The following is a 24,054-nucleotide window of genomic DNA, read 5'->3' as shown; positions in this document are numbered from 1 at the left end:
TGAATGTATCTCTTGCTAGCCTTAGAGTAGAAAATGAAAAGTTGATTACTAAGGCTAAAGAACTAGATGTTTGCAATGTTACAATTTCTGACCTTAGAACTAAAAATGATATGTTGCATGCTAAGGTTGTAGAATTAAAATCTTGCAAACCCTCTACATCTATTGTTGAGCATGAATCTATTTGTACTAGATGTAGAAATATTGATATTGATGCTATTCATGATCACATGATTTTAATTAAGCAACAAAATGATCATATAGCTAAACTAGATGCTAAAATTGCCGAGCACAACTTAGAAAATGAGAAATTTAAATTTGCTCGTAGCATGCTTTATAATGGGAGACGCCCTGGCATCAAGGATGGCATTGGCTTCCAAAGGGGAGACAATGTCAAACTTAATGCCCCTCCTAAGAACTTGTCTAACTTTGTTAAGGGCAAAGCTCCCATGCCTCAGGATAACGAGGGTTACATTTTATACCCTGCCGGCTATCCTGAGAGCAAAATTAGGAAGATTCATTCTAGGAAGTCTCACTCTGGCCCTAATCATGCTTTTATGTATAAGGGTGAGACATCTAGTTCTAGGCAACCAACCCATGCTAAGTTGCCTAAGAAGAAAATTCCTAATGCATCAAATGATCATGCCATTTCATTTAAAACTTTTGATGCATCTTATGTGCTTACTAGCAAATCCGGCAAGGTAGTTGCCAAATTTGTTGGGGGCAAACACAAGGGCTCCAAGACTTGTGTTTGGGTACCCAAAGTTCTTGTTTCTAATGCCAAAGGACCCAAAACCGTTTGGGTACCTAAAGTCAAGAACTAAAATTGTTTTGTAGGTTTATGCATCCGGGGGCTCAAGTTGGATACTCGACAGCGGGTGCACAAACCACATGACCGGGGAGAAAAGGATGTTCTCCTCATATGAGAAAAACCAAGATCCCCAACGAGCTATCACATTCGGGGATGGAAATCAAGGTTTGGTCAAAGGACTTGGTAAAATTGCTATATCTCCTGACCATTCTATTTCCAATGTTTTTCTTGTTGATTCTTTAGATTACAACTTGCTTTCTGTTTCCCAATTATGTCAAATGGGCTACAACTGTCTTTTTACTGATATAGGTGTCACTGTCTTTAGAAGAAGTGATGATTCAATAGCATTTAAGGGTGTGTTAGAGGGTCAGCTATACTTAGTAGATTTTGATAGAGCTGAACTTGACACATGCTTAATTGCTAAGACTAACATGGGTTGGCTCTGGCACCGCCGACTAGCCCATGTTGGGATGAAGAATCTTCATAAACTTCTAAAGGGAGAGCACATTTTAGGATTAACAAATGTTCATTTTGAGAAAGACAGGATTTGTAGCGCGTGCCAGGCAGGGAAGCAAGTTGGAGTCCATCATCCACACAAGAACATCATGACGACCGACAGGCCACTTGAGCTACTCCACATGGATCTATTCGGCCCGATTGCTTACATAAGCATCGGCGGGAGTAAGTATTGTCTTGTTGTTGTGGATGATTATTCTCGCTTCACTTGGGTATTCTTTTTACAGGAAAAATCTCAAACCCAAGAGACCTTAAAGGGATTCTTGAGACGGGCTCAAAATGAGTTCGGATTAAGGATCAAGAAAATAAGAAGCGACAACGGGACGGAGTTCAAGAACTCTCAAATTGAAGGCTTTCTTGAGGAGGAGGGCATCAGGCATGAGTTCTCCTCTCCCTACACGCCACAACAAAATGGTGTAGTGGAAAGGAAGAATCGAACTCTATTGGACATGGCAAGAACCATGCTTGATGAGTACAAGACACCGGACCGGTTTTGGGCCGAAGCGATCAACACCGCCTGCTACGCCATCAACCGGTTATATCTTCACCGAATCCTCAAGAAGACATCCTATGAACTCCTAACTGGTAAAAAGCCCAACATTTCATACTTTAGAGTTTTTGGTAGCAAATGCTTTATTCTTGTTAAAAGAGGTAGAAAATCTAAATTTGCACCTAAAACTGTAGAAGGCTTTTTACTAGGATATGACTCAAACACAAGGGCATATAGAGTCTTTAACAAGTCCACTGGACTAGTTGAAGTCTCATGTGACGTTGTGTTTGATGAAACTAACGGCTCTCAAGTAGAGCAAGTTGATCTTGATGAGATAGGTGAAGAACAGGCTCCATGCATAGCACTAAGGAACATGTCCATTGGGGATGTGTGTCCTAAGGAATCCGAAGAGCCTCCACAGGCACAAGATCAACCATCCTCCTCCACGCAAGCATCTCCACCAACTCAAAATGAGGATGAAGCTCAAGTTGATGAAGAAGAAGATCAATCAAAAGAGCCACCTCAAGATGACGGCAATGATCAAGGGGGAGATGCAAATGATCAAGACAAGGAGGATGAAGAGCAAAGGCCACCACACCCAAGAGTCCACCAAGCAATCCAACGAGATCACCCCGTCGACACTATCCTCGGAGACATTCATAAAGGGGTAACTACTAGATCTCGGGTTGCTCATTTTTGTGAACATTACTCTTTTGTTTCCTCTATTGAGCCACACAGGGTAGAGGAAGCTCTCCAAGATTCGGATTGGGTGGTGGCGATGCAAGAGGAGCTCAACAACTTCACTAGAAATGAGGTATGGCATTTAGTTCCACGTCCTAACCAAAATGTTGTAGGAACCAAATGGGTCTTCCGCAACAAGCAAGATGAGCATGGTGTGGTGACAAGGAACAAAGCTCGACTCGTGGCCAAAGGGTATTCACAAGTCGAAGGTTTGGATTTCGGTGAAACCTATGCACCCGTAGCTAGGCTTGAGTCAATTCGCATATTATTAGCCTATGCTACTTACCATGGCTTTAAGCTTTATCAAATGGACGTGAAAAGTGCCTTCCTCAATGGACCAATCAAGGAAGAGGTCTATGTTGAGCAACCTCCCGGCTTTGAAGACAGTGAGTATCCTAACCATGTTTATAGGCTCTCTAAGGCGCTTTATGGGCTCAAGCAAGCCCCAAGAGCATGGTATGAATGCCTTAGAGATTTCCTTATTGCTAATGGATTCAAAGTCGGCAAGGCCGATCCTACACTCTTTACTAAAACTCTTGAAAATGACTTGTTTGTATGCCAAATTTATGTTGATGATATTATATTTGGGTCTACTAACGAGTCTACATGTGAAGAGTTTAGTAGGATCATGACACAGAAATTCGAGATGTCAATGATGGGGGAGTTGAAGTATTTTCTAGGATTCCAAGTCAAGCAACTCCAAGAAGGCACCTTCATTAGCCAAACGAAGTACACTCAAGACATTCTAACCAAGTTTGGGATGAAGGATGCCAAACCCATCAAGACACCCATGGGAACTAATGGGCATCTCGACCTCGACACGGGAGGTAAGTCCGTGGATCAAAAGGTATACCGGTCGATGATTGGTTCATTGCTTTATTTATGTGCATCTCGACCGGACATTATGCTTTCCGTTTGCATGTGTGCAAGATTCCAATCCGACCCTAAGGAATCCCACCTTACGGCCGTAAAACGAATCTTGAGATATTTGGCTTACACACCTAAGTTTGGGCTTTGGTACCCTCGGGGATCCACATTTGATTTGATTGGTTATTCGGATGCTGATTGGGCGGGGTGCAAAATTAATAGGAAGAGCACATCGGGGACTTGCCAGTTCTTGGGAAGATCCTTGGTGTCTTGGGCTTCAAAGAAGCAAAATTCGGTCGCTCTTTCCACCGCCGAAGCCGAGTACATTGCCGCAGGACATTGTTGCGCGCAATTGCTTTGGATGAGGCAAACCCTGCGGGACTACGGTTACAAATTAACCAAAGTCCCTTTGCTATGTGATAATGAGAGTGCAATCAAAATGGCCGACAATCCCGTCGAGCATAGCCGCACTAAGCACATAGCCATTCGGTATCATTTTCTTAGGGATCACCAACAAAAGGGGGATATCGAGATTTCCTACATTAATACTAAAGATCAATTAGCCGATATCTTTACCAAGCCACTTGATGAACAATCTTTTACCAAACTTAGGCATGAGCTCAATATTCTTGATTCTAGAAATTTCTTTTGTTAGCTTGCACACATAGCTCATTTGAATACCTTTGATTATATCTCTTTTATATGCTATGACTAATGTGTTTTCAAGTCTATTTCAAACCAAGTCATAGGTATATTGAAAGGGAATTGGAGTCTTCGGCGAAGAAAAAGGCTTCCACTCCGCAACTCATACTTCGCCATCACTCCGACCATCTCTCTATCCTTTGGGGGAGAAATGAGCATCAAAGAAAAGGACTTCGTCTTTGGTATAATCTTAACTCATTTACTTATGACCAAAGGGGAAGAAATTACTTCGAGGGCTCTACTGTTTCCGTTTTTGGCGATTCATGCCAAAAAGGGGGAGAAATGAGCCCAAAGCAAAAGGACCGCACCACCACCAATTTCAAAAACTTAGTGCTTTCCAAAAGTATTTATCAATGGGTATCCTATTGTGTTCAAAAGGGGGAGAAAGTAGTATTTCAAAAATGGTATATCAAAACCCTCTTGAACACTAAGAGGTGGATCTCTTTTAGGGGGAGTTTTTTTGTTTAGTCAAAGGAAAAGCATTTGAAACAGGGGGAGAAAATTTCAAATCTTGAAAAATGCTTTGCAAACTCTTATTCATTTACCTTTGACTATTTGCAAAAGATCTTTGAAATGAATTTACAAAAGGATTTGCAAAAACAAAACATGTGGTGCAAACGTGGTCCAAAATGCTAAATAAGAAAGGAACATTCCTTGCATATCTTGTAAGTAGTTATATTGGCTTAATTCCAAGCAACCTTTACACTTACATTATGCAAACTAGTTCAATTATGCACTTCTCTATTTGCTTTGGTTTGTGTTGGCATCAATCACCAAAAAGGGGGAGATTGAAAGGGAATTAGGCTTACACCTAGTTCCTAAATAATTTTGGTGGTTGAATTGCCCAACACAAATAATTGGACTAACTAGTTTGCCCAAGTGTATAGATTATACAGGTGTAAAAGGTTCACACTCAGCCAATAAAAAGACCAAGTTTTGGATTCAATAAAGGAGCAAAGGGGCAACCGAGGGCACCCCTGGTCTGGCGCACCGGACTGTCCGGTGTGCCACCGGACAGTGAACAGTACCTGTCCGGTGCACCAGGGGACTCAGACTCAAACTCTTCGCCTTCGGGAATTCTCGGAAGCCGGCGCGCTATAATTCACCGGACTGTCCGGTGTGCACCGGACATGTCCGGTGCTCCAAGGAAGCTCGGCCTCCTGAACTCGCCAGCCTCGGATTCGCGCGGCAGCCGCTCCGCTAAAATTCACCGGACTGTCCGGTGTGCACCGGACTGTCCGGTGTGCCAGCGGAGCAACGGCTCCCTGCGGCGCCAACGGCTCCCTGCGCTGCATTTAATGCGCGCGCAGCGCGCGCAGACGGCAGGAACGCCCATGCCGGTGCACCGGACATCAAACAGTGCATGTCCGGTGTGCACCGGACACCCAGGCGGGCCCACAAGTCAGAAGCTCCAACGGTCAGAATCCAACGGCAGTGATGACGTGGCAGGGGCACCGGACTGTCCGGTGTGCACCGGACTGTCCGGTGCGCCATCGTGCAGACGCCTCCAGCCAACGGTCAAGTTTGGTGGTTGGGGCTATAAATACCCCAACCACCCCACCATTCATTGCATCCAAGTTTTCCACTTCTCAACCACTTACAAGAGCTAGGCATTCAATTCTAGACACATTCAAAGAGATCAAATCCTCTCAAATTCCACACAAAACCTTAGTGACTAGTGAGAGTGATTTGCCGTGTTCATTTGAGCTCTTGCGCTTGGATTGCTTCTTTTCTTTCTCACTTGTTCTTGTGATCAAAACTCCATTGTAATCAAGGCAAGAGGCACCAATTGTGTGGTGGCCCTTGCGGGGAAGTTTTGTTCCCGGCTTTGATTTGAGAAGAGAAGCTCACTCGGTCCGAGGGACCGTTTGAGAGAGGGAAGGGTTGAAAGAGACCCGGCCTTTGTGGCCTCCTCAACGGGGAGTAGGTTTGAGAGAACCGAACCTCGGTAAAACAAATCCGTGTGTCACACTTCATTATTTGCTTGCGATTTGTTTTGCACCCTCTCTCGCGGACTCGTTTATATTTCTAACGCTAACCCGGCTTGTAGTTGTGTTTATATTTGTAAATTTCAGTTTCGCCCTATTCACCCCCCCTCTAGGCGACTATCAGGTCTTAGTGATCCTTGAGATTAAGAAGAAGCACTCAACCGGTCTAAATGATTGATTGAGAGAGGGAAAGGGTTGAAAAAGACCTCGCCTTCGTGGCCTCCTCAACCGGGAGTAGGTTCATTAGAATCGAACCTCGGAAAATAAATCGTTGTGTTCATTTGTGTTGATCATTATCTTACGATTTGATTCTTCCTCTCCCCTCTCTCTAAGTTCTCTTGCTCACAATCTCTTGAGTTAGCTTCCAAAGTCATCCGCAATTGATTGAGCAACTTATAGCAAGAAGAACTCTCTTCCGCACTCCGATTTCATTATTACTTATTTCTAATCCTAACTCCGGGTGAAGTTCGTGTTCAAAGTTTATAATTTTCAGGTTTCGTCTATTCACCTCCCTCTAGGCGACTTTCCCCAAACTTATACTCATGAAGAAAGAATACGTTCGCTAAAAAATCCTTATCCATTACAGGTATAAAATTTTGCCTAAACTCATGCTCATGTGGGTTTCGGATAACCAACGGGTTTTCCATACCCACTAACATCAATATAAAAATAATTCGTCATAAAAATGACAGTCAATATATTAATAAGCCAGAATAAAGGAAACAAGTGATAACTTATTTTTAGCTTAAACTTTGTCACATGGTGTTTATTTCAACTATAATATATTCAATTAATAATATTATGAGACATAAGTTATGTTAATTTTAAGGCAGGTTTTAAAACTATGTGTTTGTGGGTATGGATAGTGGAAGAACAAACTCATGCCACATGCTTGTTAGGTTTTCATTTGAACATATTAACAAACCAAGGGACATAGAAATTAGTCTAAACCCATGCCCTAATAGGGCAAAAATCCATCGGATTTCAGATAACGGGTGTCCATTACCATCTCTACGAAGGACCATATTCATATATGCGAGAGAGATATATAAATAGTGTTGTCAATATCTTTGTAACAAACATCGGGATAGACTCTAAGGCCACTTTCGAATGCAGGATTTTTTCTATTTTCTGTGTTTTTCTTATAAAAATGAATTGGTTTCTATAAAATTTTGTATGATTTCTCTAAAATTTCTACATTGCCAAGGGGGGCCTAAATGTTTTACATCAGCCCACCATCCTTTCGGCCCTTCCTCTGACCTGGCTCAGTTCATTACTATCTCCTACAATTTCCTCTATACATCTTACTTTATTTATACTTTCTAATATATTTTACTATCTCCCTCTAAAAGATTCTCTCTATGATTTCTCTAAAATTTCTACATTGCCAAGGGAGGCCTAAATGTTTTACATCAGCCCACCATCCTTTCGGCCCTTCCTCTGACCTGGCTCAGTTCATTACTATCTCCTACAATTTCCTCTATACATCTTACTTTATTTATACTTTATAATATATTTTACTATCTCCCTCTAAAAGATTCTCTCCCTACATACAGTTCATTTCCAACAACTCCCTCTATACAACTCCCCTTTATACATTATAACTCAGTTAATCAACACATATTTCTTATTTTTGATTTTTTTAAAAAAAACATACAATGTTTATAGCAGTATTACCATAACACATATAATTATCAAGTCACGAGAATTAATTAGGATTAAAATGTGTTAATTAATATATAAAACTCAATCGGGGAGAGAAAGACTGTCCTTCCAGTATTATATTAAGAAGAGAACGAAACATTGTCTCGAACAAGAAAATCTCTGAACCTTGGCCTCCATCACTAGCGGGCCGTCACCGCCCACTCTACAATGGCCCAACCGGAGGGTGGCGCGCAGGACATAACCTGGAAGCGGTCAGGACACAACGAGTGGATTTTTTTTAACCAAGTCCGAAATTCGTCCACGAGGGAGATCGAACCCGGGACTTGAAGGTGCTACTCGGTAGTTTTAACCATTACGCTAGAAGCTCTTTTGTATTAATTATATATAGAAACCATAATGTTCCCCTATATATAAAAAAAATATTTATGTTTTGTCTCCTTGTGCATAGGGAAAGCTGTTAGAGACGAAATCCTCTAAAGCTCTTCTATGTCTGGTTAGGGCTACTTTAGAAACCAAAATCCCCTTGGGTCCCTCTCATTTCTCATACCAGAGGGGATGGAGGGGCTAAAATCCTTTTGATATTCAAAATTAAATAGCAAGATAATTTTAGCCCTCCAATCTCCGCGGGTATCTTTACTACCAAACAAGCTCTAAGAGTGACATTTTGAATAAGACATTTACATCCTGTTTAGGATAGCTCCAACTCCTGAAAATTTGGTAGAGTTAGTCGCAGGTCAATAGATACTCCAAAAAATCATGGAGCTGGAGCTATAAGTTTTTAGAAGACATTTAGATAAGTAATTTCGTTTATTATTTAGATTAAAAATATTTTTAAACTATTTAAATTTATATTATAAACTTTAACTCCACACTGAAATTGGAACCTGAGCCATCCCAAACACCTCAGTTATACGTGGGGATGACGTTTCCCTCCCTGATTTTAGCACCCTTTACTCCCAAGTAGCCATTAGGGCTAATTTGGGAACCCTATTTTTCCAAGGGTTTTTCATTTTCCCTTGAGAAATTAAAAAATCCTATAGAAAAATGGGGTGCCAAACTAGCCCTTAGGGTAGTTTTCTGGAACCTGTTGAAGAGAACCTCAGAAGATAGAGGAAGAATTGGGGAAGTACGAAAGATAGAGGAAGAATTGGGGAAGTACGAATTATTTTGCTCAAAGTACCATGCAGACAATTACAACAACAACTAATCATGTCTTATATGTAAGTGTGCAAGCGAGATTCTTTGTCCGTTAGATTATAATCCAACCATGTGTCATATTTAACATTTAAACATTTCCACCACCAGCACGTGTAGATTTATAAAAAAAATCCTAATAAACAATAACTATAGTTAGATCATGATCTAATGGATCAGAAGTCTCGCTTGCACATAAGGCCTAATTGCATATTAGTTGTTGCCGACAATTACACCACGGTTGGTGTAAAACGAAATCGAGACACATAACTGTGCCCGTAATTTAAAGTACTCCACAAAATATGAGACAAAAGAAGAAAAACATTAAAGAGACTCCCAAAATTGTTTTTGCTCACACAAAAATATGCAAGGTTCAACAAGGCTGAATTGGACTGGGGCGACAGAGTGTATGGAATTCACATTTACTCGTTCCCGTACACTTAAAACAACAGCTAACACATTACGGTCATATATTAGTAACCGGGACACATCTAGAGAAACCCTGAATGGCAGCAACTTTGTTTACAAGGGAGTGGGAGAGCTAACTAGACATCTTTGCACCTAGGTAAATACACAGATTCATGCTTGAGCACTCGAGATCAAAGTTTGAATGATCAAGCATCAGCTTCCAGCTTCTTAGAATGCAAATTGAAGCACATGCACTTATCAATGAGGGCCTCGGATTCGTTACCGTATTCTTTGAACCTGTACTCCTCCAACTTGAACGCTGACGGAACCTTCCCTTCACTGTAGCACCGGTTGCACAGGCTGAAGGAGTGTTTTGTTTCCTTAAACCGTGAACCAATGATAGGGTACAGGCAGATGGAGCATGTGTGGCGACCGTGACGTATGTGATCACTCTCCTCAAGCTTCACCAGAGTGCTCAGGATCCCAAATCCCCAATCTGGGTCATTGAACATCTCTAAGAATTCCGTGTATGATACCATGGTAGGGTCAGACTCCCCATGCATTTCGAGCATGTCACTAGCCCCATGCGTGGGTATATAAACAGCTCGAAGAAGCTTAATGTAGGTTAACGCATCACTCCTCCTTATCTGGCCATTGCTGCCTTCGCTAGCAGGACGCCAAAGGAGTGCATCAAAGACGATACGCTTGCGCATATCCACAGGGCCAGAACAGATTGGAGCAATGGTGGCGAAGAACATGCCCAGATCAACACGACCAGAGCCAGAAGCATCAAGGACAGAGAGAATTCTTTCGTTGATTGCCTTAATAGCACCCTGAAAGGTATCTGGCTTGAGAAAAGAGAGGAGCCTGCGGAGAATAACCTCAAGAGCTGCTTTGCGTATTGACTTCTCAGGGATGCCGGTGCCCGAGTAAGATATAGGGACATCAGTCTCATTCATCTCTTTTCTAAGAAGCTCCACATCGCAGTGACCTAGTTTTGTCATCCTCTCAAAGGCCCTTATATCTAGAGCATTGGCCAAATCCTGCCGCAAGGTAGTCTTCCTCCCAACCCTCTTGAACTTGGATGCCTCCACAACAACATAAGCCTGCTCCCCTTGACCGTCATCTTTTCCTTTGGAAGGCTTTGGCTTCTTCTTTTGCAATGTCTTCAAATGTGAGATAGCATCATACACTTCCACCCTTTGTGTCATCTTAAACGCATCCTTGAGTGCCTTCTTGGCCTCCTCAGACTCACCCTGCCCAAGCAAAGCCACTGCCTTGTTTAGCTGTGCACGCCAATGGTTTGGTCGGATGCTCAGCACACGAGTATACATCTCCGCAGCCCGTACAAAACGACCTGCGTCCATGTTCAATCCACCAAGATTATATAAGGCATCAACATGGCCAGGTTTAAGATCAATTGCTGTCTGAAACTCCTGGATGGCACGGTCATCCTCCCCTACTGCATGCAGAGCGGACCCAAGGTCACAGTGCGCATCAGCATAGTCTTCCTTCAAGAAGATGGCCTCCTCCAGTGCCTTCTCAGCAGCTCGGTACTCCCCAACGCCAAAGAGAGCGCTCCCCAGGAGCTTGAGTGCCCTGGCATGAGATGGACACAGTATGGCAGCTTCTCGGTAATGCTCACAGGCACCAAGTACCATCCCCTCGGCCTCCATGGCAATACCAAGGTTGACATGGATCTGCGGGAGAATGTCCGCGGACTGTGAGCCGCCAGCCTCCGCGGCCTCAAGGGCGAGGAGGTACTCCTCCTTGGCTTCTGCATGGCGACCGAGGGCGTACAGGCAGTTCCCCGCGCGGAAGTGGGGACGGACGTCAGTGGGCTGCAGCTCACAGGCGCGGCGGAAGCTGGCTAGGGCGTCTCGGAAGAGGCGGTGCTCAGAAAGCGCCCGGCCGATGACCATGTGGTTGTCGAATGCCTCCTCGCGCGAGCGGGAGGCGTCGGCGCGCGTGCGGAGCACGGCGAGTTCCTTGACGAAGGTGAGGTAGTCGCGGCTCGTCTCGTCCCACGGAGCGGCGGTGGATGCGGAATCCGCCGCGCCGGAGATCTCCCTGGACCACCCGGCCTCGGAGAAGGAGTCGAAGTTGTTGTTGCCGGCGCCGTCGATGGAGCCCTTCCGCAGCTGCTTTGAGCGGAGGCGCTTGACGAGTATCTCCAGGTCGTCGAGGAGTCCCCAGGAGGAGTCGAAGGCGATGCCGTGGTTGGGCGAGGTCGCCCAAGCCGGCGCGGCGACGGCGGCGCGGGAGCTGACCGACGGCGCAGCGCCGCCGGCGCCGAGCGGCTTGGCGTGGTCGTCGAGCAGCGATGCGGCGGCGGCAGCCCCGGAGGGCGGGGAGGAGTGGGCGGCAGCGTCCCCTGCGGCGATGTCCGGGGAGGAGGCGTCGGAGTCGACGGCGGGTAGGGAGAGCGCGAGAAAGTCGCGGTCGACGTCCCCGGCGCCGTCATCGTAGGTGCGAAGCAGCCCTAGTAGGGAGAGGCCCCTGCCGTCGGGGAGGATGAATTCGCCGTAGGTGTGGAACACCTCGTCCAGGATGGCGGAGATCTGGTCCTCGCTGAACTTGACCCGCGGGTTGACGGCGACGACGAGGGCGGCCATCTCGTTCCGGTCTAGCCCGCCGTCCCCGTTGGTGTCGAAGCGCTCGAAGATCCTCCTCACCTTCTCCGCCCGCGACCCCCGGCCGGCCGACGCCGCGGACGCGGACAGCGCCATTACGGCCCGCTGCGCACGGGAAAAACCAGCCGGATTACGGCGAAAATTCGGGCACGCAGCGCGGGCGCAGCGACGGCACGGGTAGGGGATTTGATGCGGGAAGGGGGAGTTCAAGAATGCCGGGTGGGCCCGGCCAGGATGGAGAGCGGAGAGGAGGGGAGGACGGAGCGGAAGGGGCGGCGGAGTCGTGTGCTGGACTGCTGGCTACTTGCGACTGCTAACGAGAGGAGACGATGCTAATGATGACGGTGGATGGGTGGGCACGACCGCACGAGGGGTGGCAGTGGCACCGCGTTGGCAAGCCTGGCTCGCAGCGTTCGTTAGGTTCACATGGATAGGGCGCTCCGCCGTCCGCCCCCGCGCCGGTGCTCGTTCCGCCCGCCCGCCCGCCACTGGTCAACATCGGCGCGGGTTTGGGCTGGACTTTGGAGAGACACAAGATACGCTAGCTGCTCGCCGATGGCGGCGGGGCCGGGGCGCGTCTCGCTCTCGCGCGTCGCTGTGCTGCTGTAGTGCTGTGAGCGGTGGAGTGGCAGTACGGTACAGCTGCGGCGACAGCAGCTGGATGGGTGAGGGATCTGCCCGAGACCAATCGTATAATTGTCCATGGATATATAACTCGAAAATCTTAAAGCAGCAGCAGCAGATGGCTCTTTTTAAGAGATTGATCTGTTCAATATCCAAATTACCAAATCTATGGAGGATGCTTTGCACTCCACGCAACACTTTGACTTCTTATTTTACAGGTATATTGAATTTTACAAAACCTTGTGGCAGAAGAAGCCTTCGCTTACAAGTTGACACTCTTTATTGACATATACATAATTAATACTTTCGAATTGTATAATACTTAAACCATAGAAAGGCAGTAGAGGGCAGCCGCACTTTGAGGCTATTCATTCAAGCTCATCAAAATTTAAATAAATTAGAGAAACTTATATAAATTAGAGAAAAAAATCAAGATAGGAATCCAATCCAGGTCACAGAAATCGCACATGAATTTTATAGAAATCGATCCAATTTCTTAGCAGCAAAAAAACACAGGGATCGGATAAATTTCACATAAATCAATTCAATTTAGCAGCGAAAACACAGCACTGGTGAAATTTCCTGAGTTCCAAACACTGCCTGAAAGGGTCTGCTAATGGAAATACATAGACGGTAACAATCAGTCGCACAAGACAAACTCTGCCAAGTCTACTAGGGGCACAAACCAACAATAAGCTTCGCAAAGAAATTTGCTGCGTTAAATCTACCATAAACGGCAGTCTTTTTTTGATCCAGTGGCAAGTCAATAGTGGTACATAGGTTCTGAACTTCGGCAATAGATTGACGTATTAACATAGCAGTATCTCGTACGATACTAATGTGATACATAAATTATATTCTATGCATAATATATCTCCATGCCAAGTATCTTGGAGGACTGGCACAGGGGGCAGATGCTCAGCTTGCTCTCGCACTCCTTGCATAGACAAAGATGCCGACACGGCAGCAAGAGCATGCATGCCTCACTTGATTTACAGACCCTGCAAGCCGTTAAATTCTTCGGTTGTCTGTTCTCCTTTGGCATCAGTTGCAAATTGACAGCACCACCATAGGGACAGGACGCCGTGTCATCTACCTCGCTATCACCGCAGCCTTCCTTGAAGTCCTTGCTCTGGTGAGCACATACTTGTTCCAAGTTGTACTTGAGTGCATTGATCAGGCTCTCATTGTACTTGGCCCTTTGCTGCCAAGCACCAACTTCCACTCCCAAATGCTTAATCTGGTCCTCTAGTTCAGAGTTCCTTTTGTTGATGGTTTCCACTTCCGCCTCTTTATCCCGTATTTTTCTGAATATCTTGTCCTCAACTGAGGCCAGTGCCTCAAATTGCTTTGCCTGAACTTTCTCCAGTATAGATTGCCTCAGCCGTTCACTCTGCAAATTAAAGAACGTTAGAAGTAGGAACTCTAAAACAAGTATCCAGCAAAGAATGACAAGCTTATTTTTTAAGAATAATAATCACCCAGGTAAGGTTTGATATGAGATCTAGACATCTGCATAAGCAGTGTTTTCCTAGACACACAATGTTAGATGGTTGGTAACCCTTTGTTTAGCATTTAGTAGATATAGTCGATAAATTAGATGGTTTAAACAATGTGCGCTTTAGTAATAAATATATGCATACAAACACTATAATTCCATAGTGAATTTTTTTAATGTAACTTGAGACATGCACACAGTTACATAATAAGACATCGACATTATACAGGAAATTGTGTCATTACCCAATAACATTACCATTAGACTTTGAGGTCTAACAAGAATCAAATATAAAATAGTTTTAACGAGTCGGTTCGCTATCACCAAGACGGTCATTTAAACGCTTCATTTAGTGCTTAAACACATTTAAATAACATTTAAACGCACTGTTTAAACTGCTTTTTAATTCTTTGGCCGTTTAAAGAATTTTGTTTAATTCACTGCTTATAGAGCATAAACTACATGTATACCCACAGTTTAGTGCCTACATGTGTGCAGAGGATGGTTTAAAAGAGTTTAAGCAAACACTGTAGGTAAGTGTTCAACCAAAACAAACTGATACAGAATCCTATCTAGCAACAAACCTCAGTGCCATGACCTAAAATAACTCAGTGCTATGACCTAAAATACCTTATTGGGGAACAAACTACAAGAATTGAGAAATAAAGCAGTCCATAACTGATTCATCAAGGCTTAAAAATCTTGCATTGCTTACTAACAGCAGGATAGTTCAGGCATCCAGTACTATATGCATTGATAGCCAAGTTCGGACATTGGATAGAACATTTAATCAAATACTGCATCAATAAAAGTAGATCTAAATAATAAAACTGGAATGCTGCAAATGAGAATAAAATATTGAAGTGACGTATATTGGAATCTGTAATACTTGCTCCTCTGCCAGTGTATCTCATTCCTTTCAATGTTTCTTTCACAAAGTGCTCTCCTACTCTAGTTCCTCTGATGGAACTGGAAAACTTTCAAAATAGCAACTTCATTCTCAGGGTGTAGAAAGCATAGAAGATGTCACTGAGTGTTTTTGACTACTGACGTAAGGAACTCTACTGCCACGCTGCCACATACACATGCATGCGCTCTGATTGCATTGCTGTGAGATATAAAGTTGGACGCCTCAACTGAAGCACATCAACCAAGCTTCCCGACTTTCCTGGTTTCCACATTATTGCCCATACCCTCTTTTGCTTTATCCCCTCCCCTTCAATTATTGAACTCTATGCTGTGGTTTTAAGGAAAATCAACACATGTATTTCCACCATAAAGCATTTATTCCATTGCTGAGTACCTACTTCAAATTAAATTATCATGATCAATTGTGCAAAGTTTTTTTTAAAAAATAGTCCACCCAAAAGTAAGGCCCACCAGCCAATGTGCAAGTACATGAACACATCTCCATCTCCAGAAGTCCAGATCTGCTCAAAGATTAAGTATTCTACCATCAATGAAGATTAATTAGATTTTTAAATCATGTTGCACACGCCAGTTCATGTGACCCATCCGCGCCCAATGCATTCAGCGTTGGCATTACAGGCAAAGGACAGTAACATGACAAATAAAACTGGGAATGTTTTTTATAATCATCCTTTAACCATCAGTGTAATCACTAAGGAGGAGGCTACAAGATTATATCTAATATTAAATATGGACAGCTAGATCATTAATCACAAGCATTCACAACTAATGCCCATATGAAATCATCACGGAAATGCACAAACGTTCATGATTAGTGTTGGCTTGCTTGTTTCAATTAAGACCGATGACCAAATCAACATGGCCTACTGCCCATCCCCACAAGCTATCATCTAAAAGTGAAGTCCATGCAACACCATTGTGCGCATAACTTTTTTCCCCAAAAAATACAGATTTTTTCCCTGACAAGCAAGACTCAAACATATTAACTTCCATTAAGGAAAATCATGTCTCCCCAGGGGCATGCAAATCCATACACTACTGAAGATTCATCAGGATGCATGGATTGACCCAGAAGGCTATCCAGGTATGACAATGACCCAGAAATCCCAGCAGGCCCATCTACCACTTAGTAAAAAACATCTATCGCAGGACTCAGCCGCTGGTCTCCCCTGCTCGACACAGCACTATGTCCCTTGACTACCCGCAGCGCTGGAAGTGAAGGCCAAGTGGGTAACCCAGGGCTTCTGCCCATCACTGGACCACTATCCATCACCCCGCGCCACCGCCAGAATTAAAGTGCCTCCTGCTGGTGAAGATCCTCTGTCTTCCCTTTGCTAATCCCCCATGAGCCTCATCTACGAACTCCAATCCCTAACTTTTCTCCTCAGTCCTCACTAAATCCAGTTGAAGTGCAATAGGTGGTGGTGGATTAACTAGAGACCGGTGGACTTCTCTACACCAAATCCCACTGCCAGCATCACTGTAGCAGCCCCTGTGTGGAACTGTGGATGCCCCAACTTGGCAACTCTCCAACATATATGCAAACCCCACCCCCCTAGGTGACAGTAGATGATTAGATGTCTTGATGTAGATATATTTATACAACATTTCAAACCATAGTTCCTGAACTATGACCATAGTTATTAAGGCGATATAAGGCGACCGACCCCCTTTTTACCTTTTAGGCGATAAAAGGTAAGGCGAGGCGACGCCTTAATTATTTTGATAAATATAAAAAAATAAGACCAAATATTATTTATATATATATATCACTAATTCATACTAAATAAGTAATCTAGCACAATCTTAATGCCTATTAGGTCCATTTCAGCCTAGTAGAAGAGGGAAACAGGAAAAAAGAAAAAAAAAACCACGTACAGCCCAACACACTAAGGTTAACCTAACCAGCTGCCTCTCCTTTCTCTCCCAGGCTCTCAGCCGCTCTCCTCTCAGCCGCCACCGTCGCTCTCCTCTCTGTCCCTCTCCTCCGCGCCGCTGCCGCTCTCCTCTCTCCTCCGAGCCGCAGCTCTTCTCTCTCCCTCATCCCTGCGTGCCACCACTGCGGGCACCCTGCAAACCGCCGCTGTGCGTCACCACTACAGGTGCCCTACGCGCCGCCGCCACCGCTCCAGCTCTCCTCTGTTTCCCAGCCAAAGCCGCCGCTCCAATTCCCCAAGGCGTCGCCCCGACGACGGCTCAACGACGCCCCATCGACGTCTCGCGGACACCCTGCGCCGCAGCGGGCGCTTTACGCTCCAGGGCAAGGCGCATTAGACGCCTCAGGTTCCACGCGCGCCTAAGCGACGCTTCAAGGACGCCTTGATAAGCATGACTATGACTAAGGGCTCTTGTTGGGTTTCAACTCTAGCCTACCCCAACTTGCTTAGGGCTGAAAGGCTTTGTTATTGTTGTACATTCAAACCATTAGTATGTTGTTTGAACTATATTGTAATTGATGAAGTTAATTTGACTGTTGAATTTGAGACTTATTGTGTTATTTAGTACTTGTATGTTGCACAGCAATTTTAAGGTTGATTATCGAATCGCTAAATGCATTTACCAAGTTGCATGTGAAAATTTTGCTGCAGCTCGGTGACGCAAGGGATTTAATTCTTTGGTGGTTTTGGTGGCTTGGTGGATTTGGAAGCATAGAAATATGTGTGTTTGAGGGTGCCTCACCTAGTTTGAATAGCATCTTGAGCAATGTAAAAGATGAGGCTCAGTCTTTGGTGCATGGCAGGGGCCAAAGGGCTCCGTAGCTTATGGCCATGACACTCCTTCTCGGTGTTGGTCGAATTCTAGTGTGTGTGGCGTGTCCCTAGTGTGGGGTCTTGCCCTTTAAGGGCTGTTCGAGTCATGTAGACTCTTTTTTTTCCTTCTTAATATAATGATGCGCAGCTCTCCTGCGTGTTCGAGAAATTTTTTTTGCTGCAGCGTACCCCATGGGAAAAACCTGGGTCTGCCCCTGTCAGGCTGTGTAATAGCAGTAGCATGACTCTCATTGCATCCTCAGTGGTGCAGATTAGGGGTGCGTGCAACTCAAGAAGCAAGTATGGAGTTGTACACAAGAAAATCATTGAAAACAATTCACTTGGAGGTAGTTTGGCTAGAAATAAGTGCCATCATGCAATATGGAGTTTATACAGTGTCTGCTTAGCTAAAATTAACATTTCAGGAGGAAATCCAGAGAGATTATGGAGAATTGGGACACCAATATTGTACAATAGTTTCTCTACTTAAGTCCTGGAGGTCTTGATTCAAATCAGCCTCCTTGACAAAAACAAAATTGAGTGTAAGACTACCTAGAAATTTCTCTCCAATCGCACAATATGTGGGAGATTTTAGAACTAGGCACAGCCTCTCCTTTTTTAACTGCAGTTCCTCAATCATAAAAGGGGTGGCAGGGTCGCCATCACAGTAACCACATTCATAACATTTGTCATACTTAAAACAAAAAAATACCTTTCATTTTCAATATGAAGATGGTAAACACTATCAGGAAGAATTGCAACCCACAAGGTTAATATCATTTACAACAATGACTTCTAAAACCTGAACACCAAAAAGTCACACACCAAAATGACAACTCAGGAGCAAAATCATAGTCAGACACATCATTAGGTCATTACAGAAATTGGTGAAGATACGCTACAATGGTCTCATGTTACAGCTATATATATAACACATTAATTGAATAATTATCATATGATCATGTAACTGCAATGTGTATTGTGTATTGTGTATTGTGTAATCTAATATACTTAAATAGGAGATCCCCACTAGCAGATTTTGTTTCTCGGACTTAGAAGAGGCACGGGCACACCAACTTCCAGCAAGTGATGCATGAGGAAACCACTCCCACTCCCAGCAATTGATGCATCAGGAACTGGCAGGCAATTGAGCAGTCGACTCATGATGGTACTTATATTCCTTCATCCATCTGTTGATCGCAATTCGCATGGCATGTGTCATTCGTCTCCCATTCCAAATGTTTCCTTTTCATGTCTCGATTACATTGATTTGCTAGGGATGAATAGTAAATAAATTATCTCATGGATGGAAGCAGTAGTTTTTGTTTGGTTGGTTCAACATGCATGATCCAGATGCAGATGGCGGTCAACTTCTTGAACTCGGTGATGGGGTTTACCACAATGACCCTATACAAAGCGCTGGCACAGAAGGACATGCCGTTGCATTTCTGGTGCCTCAAGGATGCCAATGTGTCGCAGCTGAAAAACATGTGCAAGCTGCTGGGCGAGAAGGATGCCAACAGCCTGGCACCATCTCAGACCTCACCAAGGGTGATATCCCACGGCTGCACGTCACCAACCAGAGCCTCCAGCAGCAGCGCACCATCCACCACATGCATGAGCATGATGGAGCAGGAGGCCTGGCATCCCCAGCACTGCCTGTCGGCCGGTCTGTCAACATCCTCCGCTCCTGACTCCTCAAACACTTCCTCCACCCATGCATCTGTTGGTCGCAATTCACATGCCGCACGTGCAGGATGCACGGGATTTGCCTCGTCATTGTAATATGTGCGCAAGTGGGCATCCTCGACGTAAAATTAGTAATTGCATTGACAGGCCCTGCAGGCTATGGTGGAGGTGCATGGTGGGCATTGACCGGCCCTCCAGGTGGTGCATGCGGCAGTGCCATGGCGGCTGGGAGCTAGTGTCTGGGCCAGAGCACGGCTATGGCACATGTGGGAGATGAGGTCCTGGGGCCAGAAAAGTCGCTGGTGCCGAGATTCGATGCCTGAAGGTTCATCTGCAAGGTTGATCCAATCGTGTGGACCACGGAGGGTGACGAATGACAAAGGCATGCAAACAACTAATGTCGTTCCCATCTGCATCAGCGTGTTCATTTGGGCAGACATGACCGCTGACATGCAGCTTTGTTTAACGTATTTTAATGCCACTTACAGATTAGTAGTTTTTAGTCATAAGTGCAAGTTTTAGGCATAAGTACAACTATGGTTTATGCATTGACGATACTTTTCTAATTAATTTTTGCACTCGAATACTCTTTAAATAATTAACCTTTTGTTGTCCTACCAGTTTAGCAAGAATGCACAACCATATTATAACATGATTATCCATCACAAAGCCCTATATATTTAACTTCATGGAATCTCATCCTAAAAATCTATACTTCTATAGGATTCTCACAGCAAAATGAGCCATATGATCTAGTTATATATGAACTTAAGAAACCCAATGCGCATGCAAGATGTCTTGCATTAATAAGAAAATATTTATATATCAATAATAATACAACCATATCAGGCATAAGGCCTAAAAATACATGATGGCACAGATAAGACTTTTTATAGTTATTAGGTAAGTACAAATATCTTGCTCTTTCGGTTGGATCACGGAGGGTATGAAAAACCTCATGTATCTCTTCTCAACAAAATGACACAGCATTATTCCGTCTTATACTTGAAACTGCAAAATATACAGCCATATGTTGCATTTATAGATAGTGTTATCAAATTGCACACTTAGGGAAGCCCCCCAAGGCAGGCATGGGCCAACCGGGCTCCGATACCAGATGTCAGCGTCCAATCCCCGGCCCAGCCCACACTCGACAGCTTCAGGCGTTCATGCGCTCGTGGGCTGGCTCAGCCAAGAGAGTCCACCACTCACATCCCAAAAGCCAGGCTGATGGGAGGAGGGGGACTCTCCCTTTTAAGCTGCCCACGGCCCCCTTGGCTAGCCGATGTGGGACTAAAGCCGGGGCGCTGACTACCAGCCCCTGACATCCCACCCCCCTTGGGAAGCCCCCCAAGGCAGGCATGGGCCAAACCGGGCTCTGATACCAGATGTCAACGTCCAACCCCCGGCCCAGCCCACACTCGACAGCTTCGGGCGTTCATGCGCTCGTGGGCCGGCCCAGCCAAGAGAGCCCACCACTCACATCCCAGGCCCGTTTGGCAAAGCTCCAGCTCCAGCTTCTTTAGCTCTAGATCCTGATCCTCGTGAGGAGCTGATCCTTCTGATTCTCCTAGAAAATCAGAATCATTTTTAAAACCGTTTGGCAAGTAAACTGATTCTTGTCTTCTGAGAGTTGGTGGTCTGTGGCGATTGTCTGTTTTACTCTTTGCAGTTCAACTTTATTACAAACCAATAAGTAGGATGCATATACGGGAAAAAAATATGAAACAATAACATATAAAATATTCCCATCATAGTAGTGCATAAAATGGTCTCAAATGTTTAATCCATAAATTGGCTCGTTATGTTTTTGTCCAATGGCAATTGCGGGTAATTTCGATCAAACTTTAAGAGGAGGTCCATATTTGGTTGGTTGAGGAGCTGTTTTAAGGGAGGGTGGAGCAGGTTTTTTTAGATCCCACCTTTCTTCACAAAAACAACTCCCGATCTTTCGGCTCCACACGAGAATCAGTTTAAAAAAAATACTCGTTTGGCACGGCTCCTCCAGATCCTCGCTTAGAATCAGGAGCTGAAGCTGTGCCAAACGGGCCCTTATTCTGCTGGCATCAAGTTTACCCTGACATTAATTATGATGCTGAACAAAGACTGGATACCAAAACATGGAAGATAGAGAGAAAGAAACCTGGATGCTAAATCATACACAGAACAGGAAATGATGTCAAAGCTCCTAAAGAGAACAGGCAAAGATCTGAATATCTATGTGCTCCATTGGCGCAAACAGCCACTGGTCTAACTGGTTAGGTGGTGTAGTAGCGAACTCATAGGTTCTGACTTCTGAGTTCAATTCCTGGTGGAAGCGAATTTTCAGACCTTGGGTTAAAAAATCCCCTCGTTGTGTCTCGCCCGCTCTCGGGCTACAGAAACTCTGTGCGCCACCCTCCGGCCTGGGGATTGTTGCAGAGTGGGCAGAGCCAACCCGTTAGTAATGGGAGGCCAAGGTGCGGGTTTTCTCGCTGTGACTTCTTACATGAATATCGTTGGAGGCGGCTTAACTCCCTGTGGTCAATTTTTTTATGTGCTCCATTGGCAACCTTACCAAATACTAGTGAACACGTCATGCAAACACTAGGGCTTCGATAAGCTCCCCCAAAACGGTTACATGACTGAGGAGATCCACACAAAGCACACAGTTGCACACGGGCACTGCAATGCATCAACAATTAGGTTTGTTGTTATCCCCAATGGGTAGTATCATGCTCATTAATAAGATGCCACATAGGATTTTTTGCTGATGTGGCAAGGCATTTAATAGGAGAGGGAGAAAAGTTGTATCTTAATCAAGGTACTGCTTTGCCACGATATCTTAGGTTATGGCATAAAAAATAATGTTTGGGTTCATTCTCACAGACACAACATCACACCAATTAACTAATTTAAACATATAAGTATGATATTGTACATTGTGGAGGGTGTGTTACCATACTTTTCATTATATTTAGCGTTTTTGGATATTGAAGTATGATACTTTTGGACTGGTAATAGCCTTAGCAAGAAAGATGAGTGGGTGACCTGAGCTTTAATGAAGCGGTCCATATCAGCGTCAAGCCGCTGGACCTCGCGTGAAATGTCATCGTCCAGCATGGGCAGCAGGAGCAGCGGTGAATCGCCGGAGGAGTTCCCAGCCCCGCCGCCGCCGTGGCGCCGGTCCTCCAGAGACAGCGCCAGCCCCGTCGATACCGCCGAGCCCGTCTGCAGAAAATCGATGGACGACATCTGGGAGTTTTCTCCAAGCAGTTCCTGCTCCCTCGGCTGCCTCCACCCAAGCCCAGCAGCTGCCGTCAGCCCCACCGCATCCACCACTGCCCAAAACAGACCGAAACTCCTCCAAAATCAGCGCCAATTTAAGCGGAATTCGAAGAAGCGAATAGTGGATTCGCGGAGAAAACTTACGCGTTGTCTGCGCGGGCTGCTCCGGGAAGGCAGGCGGCGGGTTGAAGAAGGTGAGGGGCGCTGGGATCTGGCCATCCACAGGCACCGGTAGCGCGTTCCTGCCCAGAATTGCGACATCCGAAGAGGAAATTCAGTGCGATTCTCACCTTAAACAACAATTCTAGACAGAAGGGGTGCAAATAAAATTGATGTCGAACATTCACCTGAAGGAAGGAAGCACCGGCTGCTGCTGATTCGGGGGCGGTGCCTGCTGCGGGTGTGGCTGCTGGAGATGGTGGTGAGAGAAGAACGCCATGGCGAGGTGAGGGGGAAGGAGATGGCTGAGGGGAAAGGGACGGGGGACTGGGGGAGAGGGGGTGATGGAGTGAAAGACGGCGAAATGGGCCCTCGGGAGTTGGGGGTGGCAAATGGCAAAATGATAATTAGGAATACAGAACATAACTTATTAGATCTGTGATTGACATACGGAGCCATGTTTTATGACCCCATAGGTAAGGCCCTGTTCCAATCTCGCAAGACAAACTTTAGCAGCTTTTTTAGCTACTTTTAGTCATTTGTAATCTAAATAGGAGAGCTAATGGTGGTAATTGAAACTAAACTTTAGCATTTCAATTCATATAGCTAAAGTTTAGTAGGAGGCTAAAGTTTATCCCGTAAGATTGAAACGGGGCCTAAGTAAGAAATACATGTCTTTGCTTATGCACAAGGTGTTACAAGGGTGGTTTGCTATTTTCGCTAACACCCCTGTACTTACGTCAAAATAAAAAATGAGATACTTGTATGATTGTCTATTTATTTTTGCAATATTTCATCATACTGTATGATTGAATGGTTGATGCCCCTTCGCTCATGGGCGCCACTCTAGACGATCATGGGTCTCTAGATGCCAAGCTTGGCAAACCTAAAATGATTAGCAAAAATCTGAATAAATAATTTCCACAATTATGTCATTTAAGCTCCTTTTAAAATATCATATTTATAGAAGGAAATCCCTTTTATTTTAAGGAAAAAAATTTGTTAGAAGAATAGGTGAAAGTTCGAGTTACCTCCTAATAGTGCTTGTTTTAAGAAACAAGATCATACATGGGAAACCTTAAAGTCGTATCTCATGTTGGTGAAGTGGTTTCCCTGCAACACCAA

The 24,054-nt window shown here is 44.9% G+C and overlaps 2 protein-coding genes across 2 annotated transcripts; both read right to left on the bottom strand.

The window, feature by feature from the left end:
* Nucleotides 1-9,316: 9,316 nt before the first annotated feature.
* LOC100281182 (calcium ion binding protein) lies at nt 9,317-12,250 on the bottom strand. Its single transcript, NM_001154101.3, has one exon. The coding sequence runs from the start codon at nt 12,106-12,108 to the stop codon at nt 9,586-9,588; it is 2,523 nt and encodes an 840-aa protein (NP_001147573.1). The 5' UTR covers nt 12,109-12,250; the 3' UTR covers nt 9,317-9,585.
* A 1,080-nt stretch (nt 12,251-13,330) lies between these two features.
* Nucleotides 13,331-23,361, bottom strand: LOC100282337 (uncharacterized). Its single transcript, NM_001155249.2, has 4 exons — nt 23,118-23,361; nt 22,915-23,012; nt 22,534-22,823; nt 13,331-14,029 (listed from the first exon to the last, which is right to left on the bottom strand). Exons 1-4 carry the CDS (start codon nt 23,351-23,353, stop codon nt 13,496-13,498), a joined length of 1,158 nt encoding a protein of 385 aa, NP_001148721.2. The 5' UTR covers nt 23,354-23,361; the 3' UTR covers nt 13,331-13,495.
* Between the last annotated feature and the right edge of the window lie 693 nt (nt 23,362-24,054).

Source organism: Zea mays, chromosome 1 (assembly GCF_902167145.1).
Source record: "Zea mays cultivar B73 chromosome 1, Zm-B73-REFERENCE-NAM-5.0, whole genome shotgun sequence".
NCBI classification, from domain to species: domain Eukaryota; kingdom Viridiplantae; phylum Streptophyta; class Magnoliopsida; order Poales; family Poaceae; genus Zea; species Zea mays.
Note: the sequence above shows the minus strand (reverse complement) of the source record. Positions and strands in the feature narration are given on the sequence as shown.